This window comes from Dermacentor variabilis, chromosome 7 (assembly GCF_050947875.1).
Source record: "Dermacentor variabilis isolate Ectoservices chromosome 7, ASM5094787v1, whole genome shotgun sequence".
Taxonomy (NCBI): Eukaryota; Metazoa; Arthropoda; class Arachnida; order Ixodida; family Ixodidae; genus Dermacentor; species Dermacentor variabilis.
This window is the reverse complement of record NC_134574.1, coordinates 35637715-35663978: the sequence shown is the minus strand read 5'-3', so window position 1 is coordinate 35663978 and position 26264 is coordinate 35637715. Positions and strand designations below refer to the sequence as shown.

General features: G+C 46.3%; 1 protein-coding gene across 1 annotated transcript in view; it reads left to right on the top strand.

Moving 5' to 3' along the window:
- LOC142587404 (medium-chain acyl-CoA ligase ACSF2, mitochondrial-like) overlaps positions 1–23151 on the top strand; it is a 200813-nt gene extending 177662 nt beyond the window's left edge. Inside the window, exons 15-16 of the mRNA XM_075698398.1 lie at positions 20982–21092; positions 22994–23151. Of these exons, the coding sequence (XP_075554513.1) occupies positions 20982–21092; positions 22994–23119 (237 nt within the window). The 3' untranslated portion in view covers positions 23120–23151. The remainder of the gene's footprint in view (positions 1–20981; positions 21093–22993) is intronic.
- Positions 23152–26264: the final 3113 nt, after the last annotated feature.

Sequence of the window (26264 nt, the reverse complement as noted above, 5' to 3'; positions counted from 1 at the left end):
CTAAGTCCAGGGTCCCTAAGATGATTCCGGCGATGTTTCGAGCCCGTTGTATCACAGCTCGGAGGACCTCGGGAGGTCCGTCGCGGAGGACATCGTCCCACAGCTCTTTGTTGCGTAGGGGATAAAGGAGAGTTGGCAAGGGAGGAAAGAGGTTTGCAGTGCACTCAATCGTGACATCGAAGATTGTGGGCGAGCTGCAACAGCCAGGGGAACGATCTGCATAACAGTGTGCGTAGAAGTTATTGAGAGAGACAAGATTTAGAAAAGTTGCGGTTTGTAACTGGCGTGATGCAACTGCTTCCTCCCGCGAGGAGGAGGGCGGTGGTGCGGCGTGGTTGCGACGAATGCGTGTATAATGACGGAGTATGTCTTTGTAACGGAGCAAGGGATGCCCCCACCCTGAACTAGTCGCCTCACCACACCGAGTCGCCCGCAGGGAAATTTCTCGGGCAACCGCATGTGCGCTTTCGTCACCCGGCAGTGAGGTGCGACAAGGGGTCCAGATTAAGTGGATGCGGGGAGGTGTGGTTCGTGTATTTTGCGGGATCTGTTTGAGAATTTGGTGCGCCGCTCTCGGGATGCCATGTCCTGATAGGAACGCCCGGCATGCCAGTTGCGAGTCCGTCAATATATACACTTCCTCGGGAACACGGATGGCGTATCGAATTGCAAGAGCATCACCGAGAATTTCTCCGTCAGCAGCATTTGTTCAGCGCGTTGCAGCAGAGTCTACCAGGGATTCGGTGCCATCCAAAACTACCGAGGTATAGCCCTCTTGAGTGCGTGATGTGTCCGTGTATAAAGTATGTGTTTCCGGGATGTTTGCAAGCATGCGGCAATGTATCGTACACGGGCTTTGCGCCGCCCTTTGTCATGCTCGGGGTGCATATTACGTGGCAATGGATGAATACTTAGTGCTTGGCGTATCGCTGACGACAAGATCGGTGGACGGGTTTCAGACACAAGGGGTGGGACAGAGTATCCTAGCGGTGCGAGAAGATGGCGGCCAGTAGGAGTGAGTAGGAGGCGCTGGCGATGGCTCACCCAATGTGCCTCTAGCAGCTCGCCTAGTGTGTTATGTGTCCCTAAGTTAAGGAGACGGTGTGTGGAAGTATAGTTCGGGAGGCCATAGGCCAGCTTCGTCGCTTTGCGAATAATTGCGTCTATGCGAAGTTGTTGCGCTTGGGTCAACCACTGAAATGGGAGATGGTATGTAAGGCGGCTGTTCATGCATGCCTTCATCAAGCGCAGCAGGTCCTCTTCTCGAAGGCCCGAGCGCCTGTTGGAGACCCTCCGGATCATGGCCACAATTTGCTCAATCTGTCTGGATAGAAGGGAAGCAGTGTAGTTTGACCTGCCATACGCTTGGACGTGTAGGCCGAGGATACGAGCACGATTAACCTGTGGTATCGGTGTGCCATCCACGTGCACAGTGATAGGGGGAGCAGAGGAACGGCTCCGGGGCCGAATGATTATGAGCTCCGACTTTTCCGGAGCGCATCTTAAGCCGCATTTTCTTGCGTACTCGGAAACTGTATCGACTGCTTGCTGCAGTCGGTCCTGGATGGCTCCGTCGGAACCCCGTGTCGACCAGATAGCAATGTCGTCCGCATAAATAGCGTGGGCGACATCAGGGATCCGGTCGAGTAGCCGGGGGAACCCTGCGAGCGCGATATTGAATAGAGTAGCGGAAAGAACTGAGCCCTGGGGTGTCCCACGTCCTACAAGGCGAATCGTACCGGATCGATGCGGTCCAATTCCTACGGTGGCTGTGCGATCTCGAAAAAATGCGCGGATATAGTTGTACATACGAATTCCACAGTGTGAATGTGAAGCGTTGCGAATGATGTAGTCATGTTCAACATTAGCGAATGCCCCTTTTAGGCCTAAGGCGATGAGTGCTCTCTTTGGGCGGACGACGGAGGTCCTATGACTTCCTCCCGCAATTGTAAACGCACATCTTTGGCAGACAGATGAGCCCGATATCCGAATTGAGAGTTAGAAAAGAATGATTTTTCTTCAAGAAAGGGCTGCAGACGCCGCAAGAGTACATGCTCCATGAGCTTACCTATGCAGGATGTTAGAGAGATGGGTCGTAAGTTTTCAACCTTAACAGGCTAGCCCAGTTTGGGGATCAGTGTGATGTCGGCGCGTCGCCACGCTTGGGGAAGCATGCCCTTGCGCCAGCAATCATTGAAGATATGGCTAAGGTGATTAATATACGCGTCACTGAGGTTACCAAAGGTGGCGAATCGGATGTGGTCGGCTCCCGGTGCCGTGCTGCGGCGTAGGTCTTGTAGGACCACCCGCAGCTCGTCAGATGTGATGTCTGCATCGAGAAATTCGTTCACCTCGCCTACATAACGATAGTCAGGGTACTGCGGCGGCGGGCCTGTGGGTATGAAATGCTTCTCTAGCTCTCTGAGGAGTGTCAAGACATCGTCCCTGTACTCGTGCATTATGATGTGCAGCTGTTGAAATTTTTTCCCTTTGTTGTGGTGGGATCTGTGAGTGAGCGAGGAATCGACCATGTTTTTGCTGTGCTCAATCTGCCTGAGAGTCGATCGCAAAATCCACGCCAGTTATTCCTCCTAAGGGTTTCTGCATACTCCTGAGATTCCCGTGTAACTTGATCTATACGTTTCCTAAGTTTGCGGTTGAGGCGTTGTCGTTTCCATCGTCGTGTAAACCCTCTGCGGGCGTTCCAAAGACAAAATAAATGCGGGTGGTGTCTCGGTTGTGGTGCGCAGTGTGCTCGTCGTGGCCTCTAGATCTTGTGCGAAAAAGTCAAGCCAGTGTTCGTACCCTTAACGTTCAGGTGGGTCCTCTCGACGTTCTCTGAATTTCGCCCAATCCGTTATACGCACATTTAGCTCGGGCCTGCGCGCACTCCGTAATGAAAAGCTGGGCGCTACAATGTAGTGGCCCCTACCACAGTGCTCCTCTAAAGGCCTGTGCGCTACGACTGGGCCAGTATTGCTCACGAAGTAAGGTCACGGCAGGTGTCACGAGATATGCTGTTGCCCATCCGAGTGGGGTGCTCTGGGTCGGTGAGAAGTGTGTATCTCATGTTACAGATGGCTTTCCACAAGTGGGTCCCTTTAGCCTGCGATTTAACGTAACCTCATGCAGTATGCGGAGCGTTAAATTCGCCGGCCAGCACACAAACCCGTCCAAACCTACCAAATTCTGTTAGTAGGTGCTGAAAACAGTGCGTTCGTGAACGTGGGGAACTGTATGCATTGAGTATAAACAGACTCTCGCTGCGTTTACCTTGCGTAATTATTCCAATATTTGGTGAGGAATGTTAGTGGTATGCATGCGACATGTAACGTGTTTCGACACTAAGGCTCCCACAAGAGGAGAGAAACCCGAGAGCGTGCTGTAGCCGGATAAAGAATCGGTGCAATTGACTTCCTGTAAAAGGATGACATCGGGAGGGTTCGTGGATGTGGCGATATACTCCTGTAGGGAACGTCGTTTTCGGCGTAATCCCCTACAATTCTACTGCCACGCCACCAGTTGCTCCGCGTTACGCGGCGCCATCATCATCGCGAGAGGAAGCAGGCGGTCGTGCATCCGTATGCGGGCGCCGGGTGCACACATTTGAAGGTTGCGGCCGAGAGCCTTGGTCGGAAAGCGCGCTTTCGTTGTTACCGCTAAGCTCAGGAACATGCATGCGTGCGGAAGTGCACTCTATACATGACTTCACTTGCTCCGTAATCCCTATATGAAGGGCCTCCATTTGGTGTTCTATCCTGTCCAGAGCCGCCTGCATACTAATGCTCATGTCTGTCACCAGCGCGTCCATTTGTTTTTGCAGGCGCTCATAGCGCGCCTCTATGTCACGACGTAGGCGGGCTATTTGTATTAGAGGATCGGGATTTGGTAACAAATTGGTGATAGGGGAAGGGCTAGGGAGAGAATTACGGGGCGGAGCGAGCTGTGGGGGACCCTCCGCGCAACCTACCTCCCGAGGCGCCTCCATTGCTGTTTTCTTCTCCGGTGTCCGCTGCACCCCTGAAGGGTCCATGGTCACCTTGGCTGGGGCGTTGGTCTGCAGTGCCTTCTTGTAGGGTTGTTGGGAAGATGGGGAAGGAGGGCGCTTCTCTGGGAGGCGCACCTATGCCTCGCGGGATCGGGACCGAGACTTTAACTTGCGACGGCACCTCGAACGGGTCTCCGACCGGACTTTTCTGGTCTCCTTCGTCGGGGCGCGCGACGTTCGGGTCTCCGCCATATCTGTGGTAGTGGTCGGGTCGCTGGAGGATTGGAGTTCACGCTGCTCTTGCTCGAGAGCTTTCCGCACCCAAGCTTTGTTCAGTGTCTGCCTTGCACGCCGCGGGCAGTTTGGATCCGCCGTAGGGTGGGTGCCGTCACAGGATCTGCAGTGTGGGGTGCACGGATGTGACGGGGTGGGGTTGTCAGTCCCGCACGTCGCGCAAATGACCACGTGCGGCGTAGGACAGTAATTAGCTCAATTGCCGAGCTTGTGACATACCTTGCAAACCAGTTGGTGGGGTTGATGGGGGTAGCAGCGGAGTTCTGCACCATAGAAACGCACGTAGCGAGGCACTTTAAGTCCTTCAAATGTTACCAACGCATTGTTGGTTTGACCCACCATTCGTGCTTGAAGTATTTGAGTATCAGGAGCCACAATCTCATTCACTAGCTTCTCAGACGGTGTACCGGGCAAAAGGCCAGGAACAATTCCCTTGCATCAGTTGTCTAGGGCCGCAAAATATGTCCTGATGGGATAGACCCCTGACCAAGGTTCAGCTCCCTCACCTTCTACAATGCGTCGGCTACGTGTGACGGGGGTGTGCTGATGATTGCCAAGTTCTGCTGAGGTCGCAGTCGGAATATGATGTCCTGACGATCCTCGGTGGTCAAGACGGCTGCACTCCATAGAGCACTGGCGAGTTCTGGGCGCGTCCACTTATCGAGGCAAAGTCCTCCGTGAGGCCGCAGAATTATCTTTTCATCGTGCAAAAGAAGTTGAGGGAGGTTCTGATTTGGAATGCGCTTGCGCACGGTAGGCTGGGAGGCGTCCGGAATGCCCAAGATGTTCTCAGAGGGTTGCGCTTTGGCGCGCGTTTGACGGATGCGTCACTTATGTATGACTGTCTTCCAAGAGCCACCTGTGTCGTCGTCAGTTTTGTAGTCGTAAATGTTCGGGGCAGCATCTTCCTCCATCCTTTCCCCGGTCGGAGTGTCCACCTCTCGCTTTTGGGAGGGAAAATTGGCGACGATGGGATCGGCGGCCACGCCCGCGTTATCCACCTCGGGAGTCTTCGTTTTTGTTGAGGAACGCGCGGCGGCGTTCTCCGTCACCGATTGCGTCTTCTGCTCGTTGGAAAAAGGCGTTGCAGTAGATAAATGCTCCATCGAAACAGCGGTGAATTGGCCGAAGGCGCTTTGCACGCCCGTTTAGAACATGGGCCTCAGAAGAGCTGGTCGCTTGGCGCTCTTGGTTCATGGTGCAGAAAACACGCGAATGCAGCTATGGCCCCGGCAGGGGCAGCCGCGTTGGAACTGCTTCAGAGCTGTAGAGGCGCGGGGAGCGGCAACAAAGTCCCGGGAAGAAAAGGCGGTCGGTGGGAAACGAGGAGAAAGCCGCTTCCCATATCACCAGACACAGAAAAAAAACCGTCAACTTGCACGTCAAGAAGGTTCAGATTAGTGGGCAACGTCAGTAGAGGTTTTGGGGGCGTTGGTAGCAATGCAGCGTCATTTGGAGGCGCTGCATCGTCTAGTTTTCGGGCTGGGAGCGGCGTCCGAAGGGAGTCGGCGAAAAGAAGCGACAGGGCTGGGGAGAGCGAGATTGTCGTCCTTGGGGCGAAAGCGAACGAGAATAGGGGCGGTTCGGCGCAGGAGAATCAGTGGCGGCATTATCAGAGCGTGCGAGATAGGGACGAGAAGGGCCACCTGAGGGGCGAGAGTAGTCGGGTCGGGGAACTCCAACGACTGCGAAAGTGCCGAGAAATGTGCCCGATTCGATGGCAGTAAATGCAAATTGGTTGTTAGCAGTGCGGCATTCAGATGAGTTGCGGAAACGTGGGGGGGTAATAAGATGCGGGACGGGGCGGAATCGATGAAGCTGGGTGGTTATTGGGGCGATCGGCCGAGCATATGGTGTGAAGGCCCATGTTTGCGAATGCCTGGCGGACAACTGCCTGGATCAGGGAAACCGTGACTGCAGGTGCGTTGGAGGGGCTGGAGTCAAAGGCAGCCGGATAGGCGGCTTCGATCTCACGCCGCAAGATCCGGGTAACATCGCCAGTGCTGGTGGGACGAGGAGCGTCGGCACAGGAAGGTGTCGCTGGGGTGTTGGGCAGACAGGCAAAGTGCTGGTCAATGCGTCGGCTTTTAGCGAGTTCCGAGCGGTGACACTCTTCTATAACTTCATCCACCGTCACCACGTTGTTGAAAACAAGCGAGTTGAAAGCGTCATCGGCTATGCCTTCCAGAATATGGGAGACCTTGTCGGACTCAGTCATGTGTGCGTCAACTTTGCGGCACAGAGCCAAGACGTCCTGAATGTACGTGACGTAGGGCTCCGTTGACGTCTGCACGCGGCCGGATAACGCCTTCTGCGCGGCAAGTTGGTGACTGTATGGGTTGCCGTACAAGTCTCGGAGCTTTTCCTTAAGCGAATCCCAACTGGTGAGCTCGTCTTCGTGCGCCCGAAATCAGACTCGCGGTGTGCCACCAAGGTAAAAGACTACGTTTGCAAGCATGATAGTAAGGTCCCACCGGTTATTGCGGCTGACGTGTTCGTACAGACTGATCTAGTCGTTGACGTCTTCCCCATCTTTGCCCGAGAATACGCCAGGATCACGGGGAGCGGGGAGAATGATGTAGGTCGTCGAAGTGGCAGCAGGTGTCGGAGGCGGCTGAGTCGAGTTGTCGTCGCCGGGAGCCATGAAGCAAGGCTCGACGTACCGTCTACTGCGAAGCTCCGTGACGAGGTACAGGGAACGTCCACCTCCATCAGATATGTTACGTAGGAAGACGCAGACGAAAAGATATATACAAGTATATTTACAAGGGAATACACCACACTTGGCCGAGAGGCAACAGCCCGCGCTAGCCTCCAATCGTCGTCGTCGTCTTCTCACTGCTCGCCTCTTCATCATCATCACTTCATCACTGTTCCGTAGCAATATTGTACGAATACCCGACTCAGCTGACTTGGCAATGTATGCTGATGATATCAACGTGTTTTTTTTACGTCCACTGACACTTCTGAGCTTTCTGTCAGCATTAACGCATATCGGAATCGCTTGTCAATTTGCTCAGAGAAAATATTCTTGAAATAAATACTGCAAAAACAACATACATTTTATTCAGGGCTCGTAACAAGAACATACCCAATGACATTAACATTTATTTCAATGGTACGGCAATTAACCATGTCCAAGAACAAAAATTCCTGGGCGTTTGGTTTGATGAACATTTACCTTAGGGTTCACATATAAGGATGCTATGGAATGACCTTTCTAAATCTGTCGGTATCATCATTAACAGGATAACCCAGCTGATTTCGGTTTGGCTCAAACCACAGTTATATGATGCCACCCTTCGCTCTAAACTCTGCTGTGGGGTACTGGTTTGGGGAATAACTTCAAAAACATACAACAAGTTTGTTCTTTCACAGAAACGAATTCTTCGTATTTACTGCAATTACCATGGTCGTTTTATGGACCTTGAAACAGTTGCATTATTTCAACACTACTCCTTCTTCGAGCAGACAGAATATATTATAAGAACCTTCTGGTCACCATACATAAACGAAAATTATTCACCACAATAGACAATGATGAAATATCTCATGAATCACTACTCCGGAATACCAGACACTTACCGAAAGCAAGAACAATTTATGGAAAGCAAGCATTCATATACAAGTCGATAGAAATATTAAACGAGGTAGGATAACTGCTAAATTATAGCGCTTCAACAAGCTCCCTCAAAAAAAAAAGAGCTTAGTTCCGTATTACTCGCAGATGACATTTGCTTTCACAAATTATTGATATTTTCTTTTTATTGCGTCAGTATGTCTGCATGTATGTTTGTATGTCCTAACAAAGGCTGCATATAGACAGCATTTGTGCTAATGTTTATGCGGCTTCCTCATTCCAATGAACAAATAGTGTAATCATTTTTTCTTACTGAAATTATGTTCTCTTGTGCGAAATGTATGTACGTTTTATATGTAATCATTTCTACTGAATATAACCACTGTTGTAACTGTGGAGACCTCTGTCAGGCCTTCGTGCCTTTAGTCCCAGTCTTCCTTCTCTCGGAAGAGAAATAAAGTCGATTCATTCATTCATTCATTCATTCATTCATTCATTCATTCATTCATTCATTCATTCATTCAAAAGCGGTCGCGCGTTGTAGCTCATACTAAGCGCGATAGTACATTTCGCGCTAACATGATGAGTATTCGTAGTTTTGTGACGTGGCCTCACAGACAGGAGGAATGAGCGCCACTCGAGAATCCTTGACCAATAGGGTGGCCTGATCACAAAGTTGTGTATAATCAGCAATAATAATTTTTTTCTTTTATTCTGCCTAATCATGCATAAGCCGTATGCACACGTCGTTTCGGATGGGGAGCTTTCGCGGTTTTCGTGACCTTGCGTGACAGAAAGTGAAGTGGGGAATTCCCTAAAAAATGTTTGGCCAATCGTGGAGGGCTGATTGCAGGAATGTAATAGAATTCATTGGGAATACCTTTACGTTATTGAGCCCCAGTTCAAATCTTAGCCTTTCTGTCATGCAATGATGACGCGAATGTCGAAATCCTCGAAAGTCATGCGCAGATGGTGAACATCAGGAAGAGCGAGAGAGTCGGCGGCCTTACTAATACCCTTAAGAATATAACGTTTATGTTGAATTGATCACACTGCTTTCCCTTCAGGACTATTTTAATTCGTACCCGCCGTGGTTGCTCAGTGGCTATGGTGTTAGGCTGCTGAGCACAAGGTCGCGGTATCGAATCCCGGCCACTGCGGCCGCATTTCGATGGGGGCGAAATGCGAAAACACCCGTGTACTTAGATTTAGGTGCACGTTAAAGAACCCCAGGTGGTCGAAATTTCCGGAGTCCTCCACTATGGCGTGCCTCATAATCAGAAAGTGGTTTTGGCACGTAAAACCCCATAATTTAACTTTTTTATTTTAATTCATGGCACTAAGTATTTTAGTGCGGTTAGCAATCCTTGCCTACATCAGCTGTTTTGAGCCTATCTATCTATCTATCTATCTATCTATCTATCTATCTATCTATCTATCTATCTATCTATCTATCTATCTATCTATCTATCTATCTATCTATCTATCTATCTATCTATCCTCCTACGCAGACACAGTAGCCCAAGTTCTCTACCAGCTTGGAACGCTAGATATGTGCTTGCGGACGTCGTGCTACCGTGATCATTCCATCGTCGTCATTCCAGCTCTGTAATCTGACTTGTCATGCCGTCGTCGTCACGCCTTCTATGCCCTTGTTGTGCTATAAGTTGAGCCACTAGGTATGGGCTCGTGGTCCTGATGCCTTCGTCGTTATTGCAGCATCGTCGTGCAAGCTTTATCATCCAACTCTCGTCACGCCGTCGTTCTCTCGCCATCTTCGTCGTGCACTCGTTATCACACCACCTTCGTGATACCATTGTGTGCCTCCCGTCGTGGTCATTTCAAGTTCATCATCTGGCTCTCGTCATATCGTCGTCGTCACGCCATCCTGGTTATACAGGTTTCGTGATGCAGTCGTCAGCACACCTTTCTCGTCAAACACTCGTCGTCATCCTATTGATCCAGGCACGTACCCAGGATTTTTTTTCGGGGGGGGGGGGGGGCACCACCTCCATCATCATCATCATCATGTTTTATGTCCACTGCAGGACGAAGGCCTCTCCCTGCGATCTCCAATTACCCCTGTCCTGCGCGCCAACCGTTTCCAACTAGCGCCCGCGAATTTCCTAATTTCATCGCTCCACCTAGTGTTTTGTCGTCCTCGATTGCGTTTCCCTTCTCTTGGTACCCATTCTGTAACCCTAATGGTCCAACGGTTATCTAACCGGCGCATTACATGACCTGCCCAGCTACATTTTTTCCTCTTGATGTCAATTAGAATATCGTCTATACCCGTTCGCTCTCTGATCCAAACCACTCTCTTTCTCTCTTAACGTTATGCCTATCAATCTTCGTTCGATCGCTCTTTGCGTGGTCCTTAACTTGCTCTCAAGTCTCTGCCCCATATGCACTGGCATGATGCACTGGGAAGTGCACTGGCAAATGCATTGGCACTGGACATATTGCACTGGCAAAATGCACTGATTGCACACCTTACTTTTCAATAATAATGCTAAGCTTCCAGTCAGGAGCTGGCAATGTCTGCCGTATGCGATCCAACCTATTTTTAGTCTTCTGTGAATTTCCTTCTCATGATCAGGATAGGATAGGAATAAACTTTATTTGTCCAACGGTTGTTGATGTTGGTGCCCGGGGCTAGGCTGCCAGGGGTCCATCGCCCGAGGAAAATCTTTCGAGATCCTCGGCAACGGCCCTTCTCATGATCAGGGTTCCCTCTGATTAATTGACCTAGGTAAACGTACTCCTTCACAGTCTCTAGTGGCCGACTGGCCATCCTGATCTCTTGTTCCTTTGCCCGGCTATTTATCATTATCTTCATCTTCTGCATAATAATATTCAACCCCACTCTTACACTCTCTCTGTTAAGGTCTCCAATCATTGGTTGTAACTCGTCTGCATTGTTGTTGAATAGAACAATGTCATCGGCAAACTGAAGGTTGCCGAGATATTTGCCGTCGATCTTTACTCCTAAGCCTTCCCAGTTTAATAGCTTGAATTCTTCTAAGCACGCAGAAAATAGCTTTGGAGAAATTGTGTCTCCCTGTCTGACCCCTTTCTCTATAGGTATCTCCCTGCTTTTCTTGTGTAGAATTAAGGTAGCTGTAGAACCTCTGTAGATATTCTAACGCGAAAGACGAGTCAGTAAGACGAGAAACTATTTACAGATTATATTTACAACAACGGTTGCAGCGCTGACCGGTTAGATTCACAGCGCGAGCCCAGTTCGTTCTTACTCCTCTTTTCTGGAGTGATGGCGCCTACGCGCCTCGTTCAAACAAACAAATACCTCAAGCATGTAGCAATATTTTCCAATCTTTTTACGTAAGCGTTCTGTACTCCTTGATTACGTAGTGCCTCTACGATTGCTGGTATCTCTACTGAATCAAATGCCTTTTCGTAATCTATATAAGCCACATAGAGAGGCTTATTGTACTCTGCAGATTTCGCGATAACCTGATTGATGTCATGGATGTGATCCATTGTAAAGTATCTCTTCCTGAAGCCAGCCTGTTCCCTTGGTTGACAAAATCCAGTGTTAACCTTATTCTATTGGAGATTATTTTGGTAAATATTTTATATAATACTGGGAGCAAGCTAATGGTCCCATAGTTGTTCAATTCTTTAACGTCTCCTTTTTTTGTGGATCAGTATAATGTCTGCATTCTTCCAGTTTTCTGGGACCTTTGCAGTCGATAGACACTTCGTATAAAGAGCCGCCAGTTTTCCAAGCATTATGTCTCCTCCATCTTTGATTAAATCGACTGTTATTCCACGTTATCCTCCCGCTCTTCATCGTTTCATGTCTTGCAGGGCCCTTCTGACCTCGTCGCTAGTTATAGGAGGGTTTCTGTATACTGTTCATTACTGTTTCTAAGTGAACTATCGTGACTCCTCTGGGTATTGTATACAGGTCAGCTTAGAATTTTTCCGCTGCTTTTACTATATCTTCGAGATTGCTGATGATATTATATCCTTCTTATCTTTTAGTGCATACGTCATGGTTTGTCCTATGCCAGGTTTCTTTTTTACTGATTTCAGGCTGCGTTCATTTTTTACGGCTTCTTCAGTCTTTCTCATGTTATAGTTTCGAATATCAGTTATTTTCGCCTTGTTGATCAGTTTTGACAGTTCCGCGAATTGCGTAACGCTGTGCGGCCGCCAGTCCCATACAACCGCGTAGAGCGCAGGACTCTGCGATTCTAGATGTACTGCGCTCACTGCAAAAGGTTAGAAAAACACCCACATAAGCACAGCAGAGAAGTGGCTATGTGAGGCGGTTCGACCGATAGCTGTAGAAGCGTCATTCAAAACAAGTAATTGTTCTCCACTTCCGGCGGCGTTTTCTCTACTTCCTTTTTAAATAAAAAGATGTTAATCCATAAATATTCTCATAAACAACGGTTAACTTTTTTATTATTCGCTTTTGCTTGCAGTTTGGTTGTTGCCTTGGCTCTCTCCCTTAGTAGATCACTTAATTTCTCAACTCCTTGCTATTTTTGTTTCCAGTTGCCAATTTTGAAAGAAAAGTGCTATACAGTTAGGGAAAAACAGACGAGGTAACGGGCGACAGTCATCATGCTTATGGGTTTAAGGGTTATTGCAGGGTTTCATGATGGACGCTCTTTCACATTATTTTATTTCCCACCTTATCTAACTCATATCACGTGTATATGGTTCCAGGCATCTGCCAGCGTCGCGGCGAGCCGTAACTCAAGGAAACAATGAAGCAAAGGGAAAAGTTAAACGCAATTGGCGTTTTCTCCGGCCGCAACTCGTTCCATGAGAGTACAGACCAGCTGAGTAACAGCCGCATCCCTCTCCTGGTCCCAGGATCAGCCTAAACAAAGAAGGTTGAACTAACAAAAGCAACAGCTATGCGCGTGACGGTTGAATAGATGGCGACAACTGAACGTATCTCGAGTTAATCGCGCGGGTGCGGAATCTACGAGAAAAATGTCCTTCACGTTACAAGAGATGCACTACCGCCATCTAAAAGGAGTGAAAAAGGCAGCATAATGCTGACCGATGAACAGCTGCGAAGTCTCAACATTGATCTGGCGGCGCTTTAGGAATGTGTGAGGAGTGGTGGCGTGGGTGGGGAGGGGGGGTATGCCACTTGATTTCGGGGGGGGGGGGCCCGGGGGGGCCCGGGCCCCCCCCCCCCCTGGGTACGTGCGTGTATTGATCTCATACCGTTGTCGTGTCACCGTCATGAATTCCTTGTCATACCGGCGTTGGGATGCGGTCGTGGTCGTTCCATTTTCGTCATTCTAACTCAACGTCCTATTTTCTTCTTGCCGGCGTCATTAACGATCATTTCATTTCATTTTATTTCAGCATTCTTTTTTTTACAGCAGAAAAAGAACGCTAGGGCAAGAACAAAAAGCTGCAAAACAGCAGCTTGACTAGGTCCTTGCCCCTTATCTTGGCAACAGGCACAGATTCATACATACATTCAGAGTACATATAATATGCATATACACACACACTCATACCAGAAAACTTCCTCTTAGTTTGTCAATGAGAGAGAGAGAAAAAAAAAGAACTGCGCACATATTCACCAATAGAAAAAAGGACAAGTACATTTATAGCACTTTCTCGAAACATTGTTCTTTAAACATTATTACAAAATTCATTTTTTTAGAAACGTGCCATTGTAACTCATACAGCCACTTATAAGGGTATAATTTAGTACAGAAGCATGCTTTCGTACAATGGATACTCAAGAAATATAAGCAAAATACCGTTATATAAGTCATTTAACAAAATTGCTCAACCGTTTGTATCACCGGTTCTACGATAATGCACCGTATTTTGAAAGTTGTGCTGTCAATGTTCGCTTAGAAATGTCATTTAGGGTTATATCAACACTCTGTAAGGCGTTTAGTAACTTCGGTACGCGATATTCTAATCTAGTAAAGCCATAATTTGTTCTTGAAAATGGCAGTTGCCAAGCATACTTTTGCCTCATATTGTATGGTACATGTGTGGGGAAGGTAATTTGCATATATCTAAGAAAAATGTGTTCCTTTATAGAAGACTTTTCGCACTTTAAAACAAGGTTTGCTTCGTACGAGTGTTCTACGGCAATCAGATTAAGGGAGCGAAATATTGCAGCTGTATTAGCATCGTAAGAGGCATTCACAATATTGCGAACGGCTTTTTTCTGCAGGACTAGTAGTCTGTGAAGATTTGTTTGGGAAATGGTTCCCCATACGGAGATTGCAATAATTTATATGAGGAGCAAGAAGGCTGTTGTAGATTAAAAGTTGAATTTTTTGGGGTAAAACATGCCTGAATTTGCACAGTATGCCACAAGCCCTGGCCAAAGACATTGAAACTTGGGCGACGTGATCATCCCACAATAAATGCTCATTAAAAACTACTCCTAGAGTCTTTACTGTTTCTACAAGCTCTACCCTCTCCGCACTAAGCTTTAACATTATGTTTCTATAAATTTTTTTCTGTGGTGAAGCAAACAGAATAGCTTTTGTTTTCGTACTATTTATTTCCAACGAGTTAGTTTTACTCCATTTAAGTAAGCTACTCAGGGTGTCGTTTGCCAGGTTCGAAAGGTAAGCCAGACTAGTTGACTGGAAGAACAAACTGCTGTCGTCGGCATAAATTATGAAGTGTGTTTTTTTGCTTTATGTGTGTTTTTTTTTAATTTATGTAAATCTTGAACAATGTTGGCCCAATAACGCTGCCTTGCGGAACTCCTTGCAACATTTTTTGAAGAGTTGGTTGGTGGGATTTAATTGAGGCGCACTGCTTTCTATGTCTTAATTATGACTGTATAAGTGCTAATGGAGGGCCGCGAAACCCATAATGTCGTAATTTATCAAATAAAATTAAATGGTTCATCCGGTTGAACGCTTTAGAATAGTCAATAAAAACTCCTATTGTTAACTTTTTATCTTCAAAACCGTTAAGAATGAATTTTTTTTGTGACAGTAAAGCAAGCTCTGTCAACATTCCTTTTCGAAAACCAAACTGTTGCTTGGATATGATAGAATGTTTCTCGCAAAATGATGTAAGCCTTTTACACATAATTTTTTCTAATCCTTCTGAACTTACAGGGAATACTGAAACTGGTCTGTAATTTGAAAAATCGTTTTTGTTCCCCGAATAATACAGTACAGTAACTTTAGTATGTTGCATTGCTTCGGGAAAGACTCCAGTAGATAAAGCAATATTTAATAGATTAGTGAGGACAGGTGACAGAAGATTGAGTACAAATTTAATGGGTGTTATTTGCAGCCCATCATTATCACGCGCTTTGCTGTTTTTCAGGGACATGAAAGCAAAGAAAACCTCTTCCGGAGACGTTGGCTCAAAGAAGGCTGAATGTTTATTTGCTAGTACACCCATAACTCACAATCACACCATAACTGCTGTTTTGTTGTAATTGCTTGAGGCTAGAGAAGTAAAGTAGTCATTATAGCTGCTTGCTAGCACTTCACCCCTTAACGATTTGCCACCCACAGTAAGTTCCAGCTCATTTTCACGATCTGGTCTTAAAAGCTTGTTAAGTTGACGCCAGACTCTCGCTTCGACCATTTGCTTGATTAAACCAATGTTCAAAGTATGCACGTTTTGTGTTTTTCAAAAGTTTAGTTACACCATTGCGGCATTTCTTGAATGCTGCGAGATCATAAATGGCCTTCTTTTTTTCACGAATTGAGCATATAATGAATTTTTCTCGCGAATCATTTTGAGACACTCATTCGTAACCCATGGCTTGCGTATTTTAGTGGACCTTCTTACTTGTTAAACGGAAAACAGCAAGTATATGCTTCCTTCACAATGCTTATAAATGTATTGTAAGCGTTGTTTTCATCAGTTACTTCAAGCACGGAGCTCCAGTTTATATTTTCAATTTTCGTGCGAAATTCCCCTAATGTTGTGCCGTTGATTTTTTGTACGTGAAATGTATCAGCGTGATATGTATCTTTAAAACAGTGATTAAAACGGCAGAACATATAAATTGGTAAATGGTCACCTAGACTGGTGACAATCACACCTGAATCTGTACAATGTTCAGAAGAATGTCTTATAAGTACATCTATCAAACTATCAGAGAGATGGCCGATGCGTGTAGGTTCAGTAATAACATTAGTACAGTGATTTGACTCGAGAATCCTTCGCAATTCAGAAGATTTCGGTGTCTGGCGTAAAAAATTGATGTTTAGGTCTCCTCCCATAGTAAGATGCAGTTCATTCACTGACACAAAGCTGAATAATTTTTCCAAAAAAGAAAAAAAAGTGGTGGTTTTTACATCTGGTGGGCGGTATACAACGACAAACACGTATTTTCCACACTGCAGTGCTAGAACTTCATAATCTTAGGTAGCTATGGAAAATTCGTCGAGCAAACTGCATGATAAGCGCTCTGACACAAGCTGCAACACGCCGCCACCACGTCGACAAGGTCTGTTCACAAAGAAGGTGTTGTAACCAGGCAAGCACAGTACTTCGTTTTCAGACGCATACCATGTCTCACTAATCATGACTTGAAAATGGAAAGAAAATTTATTGAAAAGTGTAGTGAGCTGGTCATGCTTAGCACGCGCAGATTGCGCATTGCCGTGTAGAAAGGTAATACAATCACTGCATTTAGGGGTAACAACGTCGCTGGGTGTTACCATAAAAAAGATAAGAATGGGCCGAATGCGCTTTCCTAGCTGTCTTTAGTTACCAATTTTTTGCAGATCCCCTTCACACGCAATTCGCACTATACGCGACTTCTCTGTTTTGCGCGCGAAAACCTTGCCTCCTTTAGACCATGCGAAACGCCAGTTTGCTTCCTTTTTCTTAGCGATGGTCATTACAAGCAGTTTCTTTAGCTGAGGACAACGGTGTTTGTTGACGTACACTGGTCTGTCTACGGTAAATCCAATGTTTTTTGTCGTTAGCTTAGTCTTGCTGGCCTTCTCAAGCACCGCATCTCGTTTTGATCGGTGGTTGAAGACAACCACTATGTTTGGATCTGCATCAGTGTTGCGCACAGAAACGCGGTGACCAATCTCGACATCCTCCTTCGTGATGGGCTCACCGAGTGCACTTTCAACCTGATTTAGTAGCTTTTCGAGATTCTCTGTTTTGTTATGCGGCACTCCTTTCACTTCAATGTTTTTTGTTCCGGGAATACTGTTCTTGCGCTGTCACTTGCTTTTTCAGTGCCTCAACCTCCTGCACAAGCACCGCTTGCGTTGCCTTGAGGGTCTCGTTCTCAGTCTTTAGGGCTTTACATTCGGTTTTTAGATCCTCAAAGGCTTTGTTTATGAAGTCAAAACTGCCTTTTATTTCCCGGAGTTCCCTACGGAGTTCTCTTTTCAAGTCCACAATATCAGTAGCCATTGTCAACACAAGTCTTTGACAATGAAAAAAGAAAATACGTATGATAACTACCGACAGCTACTTGGCAGCACGGACAGCAAGGTTATACAATTAAAATGGAAAAGAATAATAAAACCATTTCAACCTGAAGAAACGCAGAAGTTTGACAATGCGCTCACGCCGCTTTCCACGCTGCCAAGTGACCGGCGTAGCCGTCCGAGCGCCCTTTTATCCCGTGCAAGCACCAGGAAAGAGGCCACGTGGTTTAGTTGAAGGGCTGATGCGTTCCAGGGAGCGCAGTCTTATCGAAAGCAGCTGGGCACCAGAGTCGTTGATTGCTGGAACCGCCGGTTCCGCACCGTACACGCCTGAAGAAAAGCAGAACTTTGACAATGCGCTCACGCCGCTGTCCACGCTGCCAAGTCGATCTCATGTAGTCGTAGTCATACCGTTGTCGCCATGTCGTCTTGGTCACGCTGTCGTTTTACCATCGTCATGACCTCGTTAACTTTATTTCGTGGTCGTCATTTCCCCTTTTTCAATCCGTCGGCTTCATGCCTTCCTCGTCATTCTATCGCAATCGTTCTGTCCTCGTTCAATCGTGATTACGCCGCTGTTGTCATATCATCGTCGTCATTTTGTCGTCAGGCAGTAGCTGTCATGCATCCGTTGAGATACATTCGTCGCCATGCCATTGTGGTCGTGCCATCGTCGTCATTCCAGCTTCGATACCCTGTTGTTGTCAAACCACCGTCGTCACACTGTCGTCTTCATTACTCGTCATCGTACAATCATTCTCACGTCGTCATCGTCATGTTATCGTCGGTATAACGTCGTCATCATTTACGAATCATGTCACTTTAGTCAAGGCATAATCTTCGTACCACCTTTGCAATTCCATCAACGTTATTCCTTCTTTGTCGTTCCATCGTCGTCACTCTGTCAACGTTTCGCTGTCATCGTCATGCCTGCGAACTCATTGGTGACCTTGACAAGCGATCGCTATAGCAAAGTGAAATATGGCAATATGGGAGTGTGTCACTGTGTAGACAAAACAAGGCGAGCGTCCGAATGACCATTACAGAGGTTAAATAAACGTGACTTAAAGAATGCGGTTTTCCCTACATTGATCAAATGCTAATCGCATGACCATCAACGTGAGATCGATTTTGCCGCAATTTTTTAGTTCGATGCTGCACTGGTAAGCCTAAGCCTGATGCTGGTAGGACGAAACACTTTGTAACGGATTCCGTATATGATGATTTTATTTCAAATTCCCCCCCCCCCCGGAGGGCTCTTACTATTCAACAAGCTTTTTTTCTCTTACATGAAATAGGCTAGAGTAATACCGCTGTCACACGGGCAAACGAAAGTGCACTTTGAACGAATGCACTTCTCCGTTAATGTCATTCGCCGGCTGCCAGGCGGGAACGCTTAGCGACACTAGCTGCACAGCGCACTCGTCGCGAGCGTGTTCGCTGAACACACTTCGCGGCGGCGAAGTGACTGCTTGGTTAGCAAGAATGCCTGGTTAGCAAGTAAAGAATAAGCAAAGTAATGTAGAAACCAGAGTCAGGAGTAATTTGCTAACGTTACAAGGTAATAAAATTTGCCACGTTGAAAAAAAGAGACCAGAACAGCAAAAACTACTCTCGCTCTCGCGCTGTTTACAGCATGTTGGATAATGGCCGGGCAGTTGTTTGGCTGAACGCGTCGTTTGTACTGGCGCTGGTCCAGTGTTGTTTTCTTGTCTTGGCTCGTGATGATTAATCTTGTTATTGAGGTTGCAATTACTTCACTTGCACTTAAGTTGATCGTAGATGATGTCTCTAACAATAAGAAACTGTTTTTGGGCTCGCATTTTTAAGTTAAGAAATACACGCTTTGAATTGTGAATTCCAATCGCGATCGCCACCAAACTGAAAAAAAAAATCACTTCTCTTACTTGTGTAATAGCGCGAAGCCAAAATGGCATTCAGCGCGCTGACGTGCACTTGCTCAAAGTGCACTTTAGTTTGCCCGTGTGACAGGGGTATAGGCTACCGCTTGCGGAAGATTACATTGTTAATATCTATTTTCTCATTATTTTATGAAACACATTCGCATTAGCGTGAAGCGTTGTTGCAATCAAGCAACGCTTTGTAGATATCGCTGAAACAGTGCCTGAAATTTGCACGGATTTCATTTTTTCATTTCCTTTCGCTGATTTTGTTCTTATTTTATTGATTATATACTCATATTAAACTATCATAAAGCAGATTTACTTCCAGCGCCTTTCACTAGCGCAAAGCTCATTCCAATTTTTGTATTTCCTTTTTCGATAACACTTCATGTTGTAACTAAACACGGTCAGCATTTTCTAGCACTTCGGTGTTGTGTTGCCTGGTTGTTTCCACTAACTATCGCAGCAGTGTACAGTCCTATGAAAAACGGCGCAAACGCTGGTCACGTGTCCTCGTAGTCATACTAACCTCCATTGCGATCGCGACGCCATAGCACAATCTCAGAGGTCATGGCACATATTAAAACTTTGATTCCTGTATGCCATCGGTTATCCCGCCTACCCTTGCCTTCCCTTGGCTGGGACAGCCAGCGTTTGAAAGAACGCTGTTAAGCAGACGTAACTCTGACGAATTACCCTTATTCTAGAAATCTGGCATTACGTAACCGTTGTTATTTGTAGCTACCTGGTAGTTGAGCTGGAGGATACATGATAACCAATGGAACATGACGCAAGGGTTATAGCTGTCCAGTTCTGATGTATAGGACACGACGACAAGACTTCTTGGGGATATTTTTAGCCACCATTGAACGGAAACTACCAAGGGTGCCGAAAGGGCCTGCTTCTGCGGAGTGCTAAATCAGGTTGAAGACCGCATTCCCTCACGTTGGTCTGAGGCACGCGCTCGCAGCACACGGCCGGGCGTGCCTGGGGAGCTAAACCCTCCTGCCGTAGCACTCGGTGCCTGGACACGGTCGAGTAAAAGTGTTGCTATTAGTTTGGCTCCCTTGGGTGCGTCGATGGGAGCTTCAGATTGCTGTATGACTCGGTGGTTATGATCCTGAGCCCACAACACACAACCGCACAGATCATAGGTATAGTTTGCCTGGCAGGTGTGATATTGCAGGTTTATTTGTGCAAAACCAAATAGAGTGTTTCCTGGAGAAAATTTGGAATAAACATCCTCATTATAGCTTCTGTAATCCCAAAAGTCGTAAATTAAAAAGAGTTCCAGAAGCGATTTAACGCTTTGCAAACAGTACAGTTCAAGCACTACAGTAAACCATATACATGAAAGAGGAGGTAAAATGAAAACAAGATACGTAAAAAGAAGGATTCATGGACGCATCTTCTCAATTCACAGCACAAATTTATGCAGTGGCACAGAACTCACATACGAAATGAAGAGGTACAACTCTAATAAGCAGAACAAGGCAAAATATCAATTTCGTTAGCAGTATGATTATTTAACAATCATTCTAAACTACAGCTCTACAGCGTTACATTTGCGTTCTGTAGTTAGCGATACGGAATGGCCCGCACTATGGATTTATGGTATTGTGGGAAGAATATTAAGGCAAATAACGATGACGTGTCGTTGCTGAGTATGTGGTGAGTCGTAACAACAATATACCAATAAGCTAGCGTAAAAGACGTAGCCTTCTTTTTTAATGCTTTTAGAGGAATTCACGGTGCCGAATGTAAACAGCTCATTCGAAAGCTTACACTTTATGAGCCTGTGAATATTTTGATGACAGGTGATCGGTGTGCCAGACGAGCGGACGGGGGAAGAGCTCTGTGCGTGGATAGTGCTCAAGGAGAACGCGAATGTCTCAGAAGAAGAATTGAGAGAGCACTGCGAAGGAAAGGTAAACGACTTTGGTCAAGCATTTCCAACTCGGTATTCACACTAGGTGAACCTCACGTCGTAGTTCTTGAGTAAAATGAAAATTTCAAGACAGAAGTGCACTTGGAATGTGCTGCATGCTGTTGAATAAATATTTCACGTTACATTAGTAAGAAATATTTATGTCATATGTTGAAGCCATCAGTGAACGCTGACATATGTGCGTGTGATGATCTCTTGGTAAGTTTTTATGTGCTTTGCTAATTTAAGAATGCTACTCAGAGTGTGCTGTCATGTGAAACTTCTGTCGCCATTAAGGACACACAGCCTGCAGAATATTTCAAGCGTGCCTTGCAATGCACAGATCTAAATGCGTAATCGCGTCTTCGTTGTTTTCATCTTGCTTCATTAGAGCACGCGTACTAAAACGTTCTTTACACTTGTCCTTATAGCTAGTTGCTCATTTCGAAATCTCTAGTTCAATTGAGGTGTCGCTGTTACCGGACTTAGCTGAATTATATATGTTCAAGCGCACCTGTGCTAATACTATGCAGGGTATACCAAATATCATGCACCAAGGTCCAAAGATATGCAAATGCCACGTAGCTGGACAGAATTAGGGTAATGTTGTTGGTCATCGATTGCAGATACTCAGGATATGTTTGACATTCCGCCGAATTACAGAATTTGTCTTAATTAATCAACTCCTCAAATATTACAATTACATGAAGAGTGTCAATGAGAAAATTGTAGAGGAACATGAAAAACTTCCAACATATCTTTCTGTTGCTCAGTAACTCAATACGTGCAGCATAAAAGTGTTTTCCCAGCGTGACAGACTCCCGCAAATACGCACAATGTACCTCGAGCGGCTAGTCGCATGGCAAATTTGCAGATATTCGCGGGCTTCTTTCACGCTGGGAAAAACACTTTTATGTAGCTCGTATTGAGCAGCAGAAAGCTGTATCGGGAGCTTTTCTTGTTGCTCTGTAATTTTCTCATGGACACTTTTAATCTAATTATAATATTTTAGACGTTGAATAATTGATTAAGACCAATGTATTTAGGCGGATGCAAAAAATAACCTGAGCATCCCCTAGCGGCGGCAAGCAACATTACCTTGGTTCCGTCCAGCTGCGTAGCTTTCGCATGTTTAAACCTTGGTGCAAGGTTGTTGAGACACCGAGTTTATCGTTTTTGATATCTCCATCGTATTTCTAGTTGCAATGATGACGTGGTAAAGTAACATATAAAGCTTTACTTACAAAGAGCACGTTAAAAAGTACCCTTGCTAAATATTTCTGGACTACTTATATGTACTTGCAAACTCGATTCCAGCGCATACATCATGTGTTTCAACGTGCCCCGGTTGCTTAGGGGCTTTGCCGTAGCGCTGCTGAGCACGAGGTAGCGGGATCGTATCCCTTCCGCAGCGGGCGCATCTCGATGAGGTCGAAATGCGGTAACGCCCGTTTACCGTGCATTGGGTGCAAGGTATAAGAACCCAATGTGGTCGAAATTATTCCGGAGTCGTCCACTGAGACGTTCGTTATAAGTAGATTGTGGTTTTGGCGCGTAAAACTCCAGAATTTTTATATCAGGTGTTTGTGTTACTGTATTTTTCTTTTCCTGTTTCATAATTCCACCTGCTTGTCCAATGTGACCTTAGTGAATCGCCAACAGAACATATTTAAAATGTACCGCTTGGGGATAATGGTTTCTGGTGCCTTCTCGATGAAGCGCCCAATTCTTTTTTCACCTGATGCTGTTTTTTCTATCCACACTGGATCATGGGAAACGCAGCTCATTCTGTTCTCGTGTTTTCGTTTTGCTCTTTTTGACGTTTATTTCATTTTACATGACTGAGATGACTGAGAGACTGCGGTGATATGTTTATTGAGACACTCTCTTTGGTTTTCGCAGCTCACTCGTTTCAAGATGCCACGGTACTTCATCTTCGACCCCAAGGTTCCGAGGACCGCCATCGGAAAGGCGCAAAAGGCCAAGATGCGTCCCTTGGCAGCAGAAATTCTAGGGCTCACAAAATAAACCTTCGTCTAGCATGAAGTCCCATTTGAAAATGTATATGATAGGCCGTGCAAGATTTGTATCAATACGGGCTTGATTTGGCGATGGCACTGGTCTCGTATGACCATAAAGCACATTTACGTGTTTTTAACGCGAAAGCCTTATATGCCCCATTAGGCGAAAATCTGACGTTGTCGGCGGCTGCGTGACCGAAAGATGGTACCAAAAATGGCCGACGGCGGAACAGTGAAAACACACAAGAAGTGTACGGATCGATGTCATATTTGTCAGGCAGGTTTCTGTTAACGAAGTCAATTATTTTTAACACATTTCTGAACCTATTGGAAGTCGGAGAGGGACTGCTGCGCGCGTGCTGTGCTGCGAGGGAGAAACGACGCCACTATCAGCGAAATCAATGGAGCGCCGCATCTTCCGCCGCAGATGTTTCTGTGGTCGGACCACGAGTGTTTCGCCTAGGCATTTACAGCTTCGCTGTAGAAGTGTTTTTTTATTATGTCATCACGATATTGTCTTAACCCCGTCCCCCGCTCTGACATCTCCCTGCAATAATACGTAGACTTTTATGCCTACTCAATGGTGAATTTGTCCGTCCGTCAGGTAAGAAAAATGCAATGGCTCGTACCCCGCTAAACAATGGCTCATAGCCCGCAGTTTGGTTTCTGTGGTAGGACCACGAGTGTTTCGCCTAGGCATATACAGCATCGCTCTAAAGGCAAGGGTCAGCGAACTGCCGACGCTATAGAATACAACGATGACGTACGTGGTTGTTCAAATGACCCGATATATATGTGCTGACGATAGATCTCTATTCTGTTTAGTTGTTATGGTGATTAATAACCTATTTTTAGCGTAACTGAATCGTATTTGACGTCCAATCACGCCGATCCCTATTGGGCCTCCTTGGCTGCCCTACAAGAGGGTTAAACGTAAGAGTAGCAAATAAGGGCGCCTGTTAGTGCCCGCCCCTCCTTGCTAGTGCCCATACATGGTAGTGGTTTATTTTGAACGACCGAGGTAACTGCTGTGCCATATGTGGTACTAAACAAATCCACGGTTAAACTCCACGCGCGTGCGTAAGTTGAGTGCTAGCAAGACAGTGCTTAGCAAAAAGATTGATATGGAGTACACGTCTGCATGCTGATAAAGTACAGCAGAACTCAAGTCGCAATGACTGTCGACGGCATTGCGAATAGCAATCGCGCAATGTATTGAAATGCCGTATTCCTGTCCTCACTTTTTATTTACCCCGTGTAGTGGTAATTCTGAGACTTCGTTTCCTTCGGCTATAAACCCCATACTCTCACATCGTCTCACTTGTTAAGACGCTCGCTTATGACGGCAAAGTGACGACGACCACATAAGAACAACTAGGCGACGAAGATTCTATTACGAAGAGGGCGTGACGACGATGGTATACAAAAATTAAAATTAAATTCTGGGGTTTTACGGGCCTAAACCCCGATCTGATTCAGAGGCAGACTTTAGTGGGAGACTCAAGAAATTGGGACCCCTTGGGGTTTTTTACCGTGAACCTAACTCTAAGTACACGTATGTTTTTGCATTTCGCCCCCATCGAAATTCGGCCCACGTGGCTGGGAACAGATCCCGCTGCCTCGTGCTTAGCAGCCCAACACCATAGCTATTAAGCAACCGCGGCGGGTGTCGACAATATGGAGACATCGGGATAAAGAAACGGGAGTGAAGACGATGGCATGACCAAGAAAAATGACGACGACGGTACAGAAACGAATGTCTGATAGCGTCTGCGTTAAGACAACGCTATGACGACAATGACATGACAACGGCGGCACAGTCACAAATGCATGACGGCAGCGTGATTACGGTATAAGGAAGAATAAGGAAGGACGTCAGTAGATCGACGAAGGGGGTATGACGTCGACGGCATGACGACAAGGAGCTGAAATTCACTGAAGTGTTGACGCTGTTGAAACGACAGCGTGACGACTATGGCGTAGCGATAACGCTATCACGACGATGGCATTATGAAAGTTGGATGTCGAAGTTACATTGACTACGAGGGAACGACCGCGATATGCAATAACTACGAATGCATGACGACGACTGTGTGACCACGACGCAGTGTGGGAGATGGTATGACAAGGGCATGATGGGGATGATGGGATGACGACGAGTATATCATGCAGTGGCAGGATCATGGCTGTATCACGAAACCTGTATAATGACGATAACTTGACTACGGCGGCATAATCACGATTGAATGATCGCAGCGTGATTGCGATAGAATGACAAATAATGACATGGATGAATAGATGAAGGTGGCATGACGAAAGAGGTATGACAAAAACTGTCTGTGTGATGTCCATGGCGTGACGGCGACGGTATCAGTTATTGGATGTCGAGGTTACAATGGTGACGATGGAGTGACCGCGACTGCAACAATTCATGACTACGGCTGTATGACGACGACGAAGTGACGACGATGGTATGAGGATGATAGGAGGATGACGAGTGTGCGATAGCAATACCATCACTATGGCTTTATCAAGAAACCTCTATAACGACGATGACATGACGACGACGGCATGACGAGGTCACGAAACTAGACTGGAGACATTGACACTTCCACAACGGCATAGTGGCAATGGTTTGACAATGGGTACATGATAGTCGCTATCTGACGATGACGGCACGACAAGAGTGGCATACTTATGATTGTCAAATGAGAGTCTGATTACAATACAAAATTAAATAAGGACTGACATCGATAGGACGAAGCTATGACAACAGTGAGATCACGTTCAAGAATTAATGAAGATGATAAAACGACAGCATAACGACAGCTCTGTGACGACAACGTTGTGAAAAGTACGGCGTGAAGAAAGTCAAATTACCAATCTAGAACGACAACGGTGCAACGATCACGACGACATAACGACCCCAACATATGCATAGTGGCCCAAGCTACTAGACAGCTTAGACCACCGGGCTCGGAATAGAAGGAGAAACGACAACATGGATAGAATCAGATAACGAAACTGGAATGACGACGATTCATTAAACACGACGGTATCACGACAGCGGTGTGACAACGAATGCATGAGTACAGTATAACGGCGATGGCGTGACGACGGCGGTATGACGAGTGTCGATGGCAAAGCTGGAA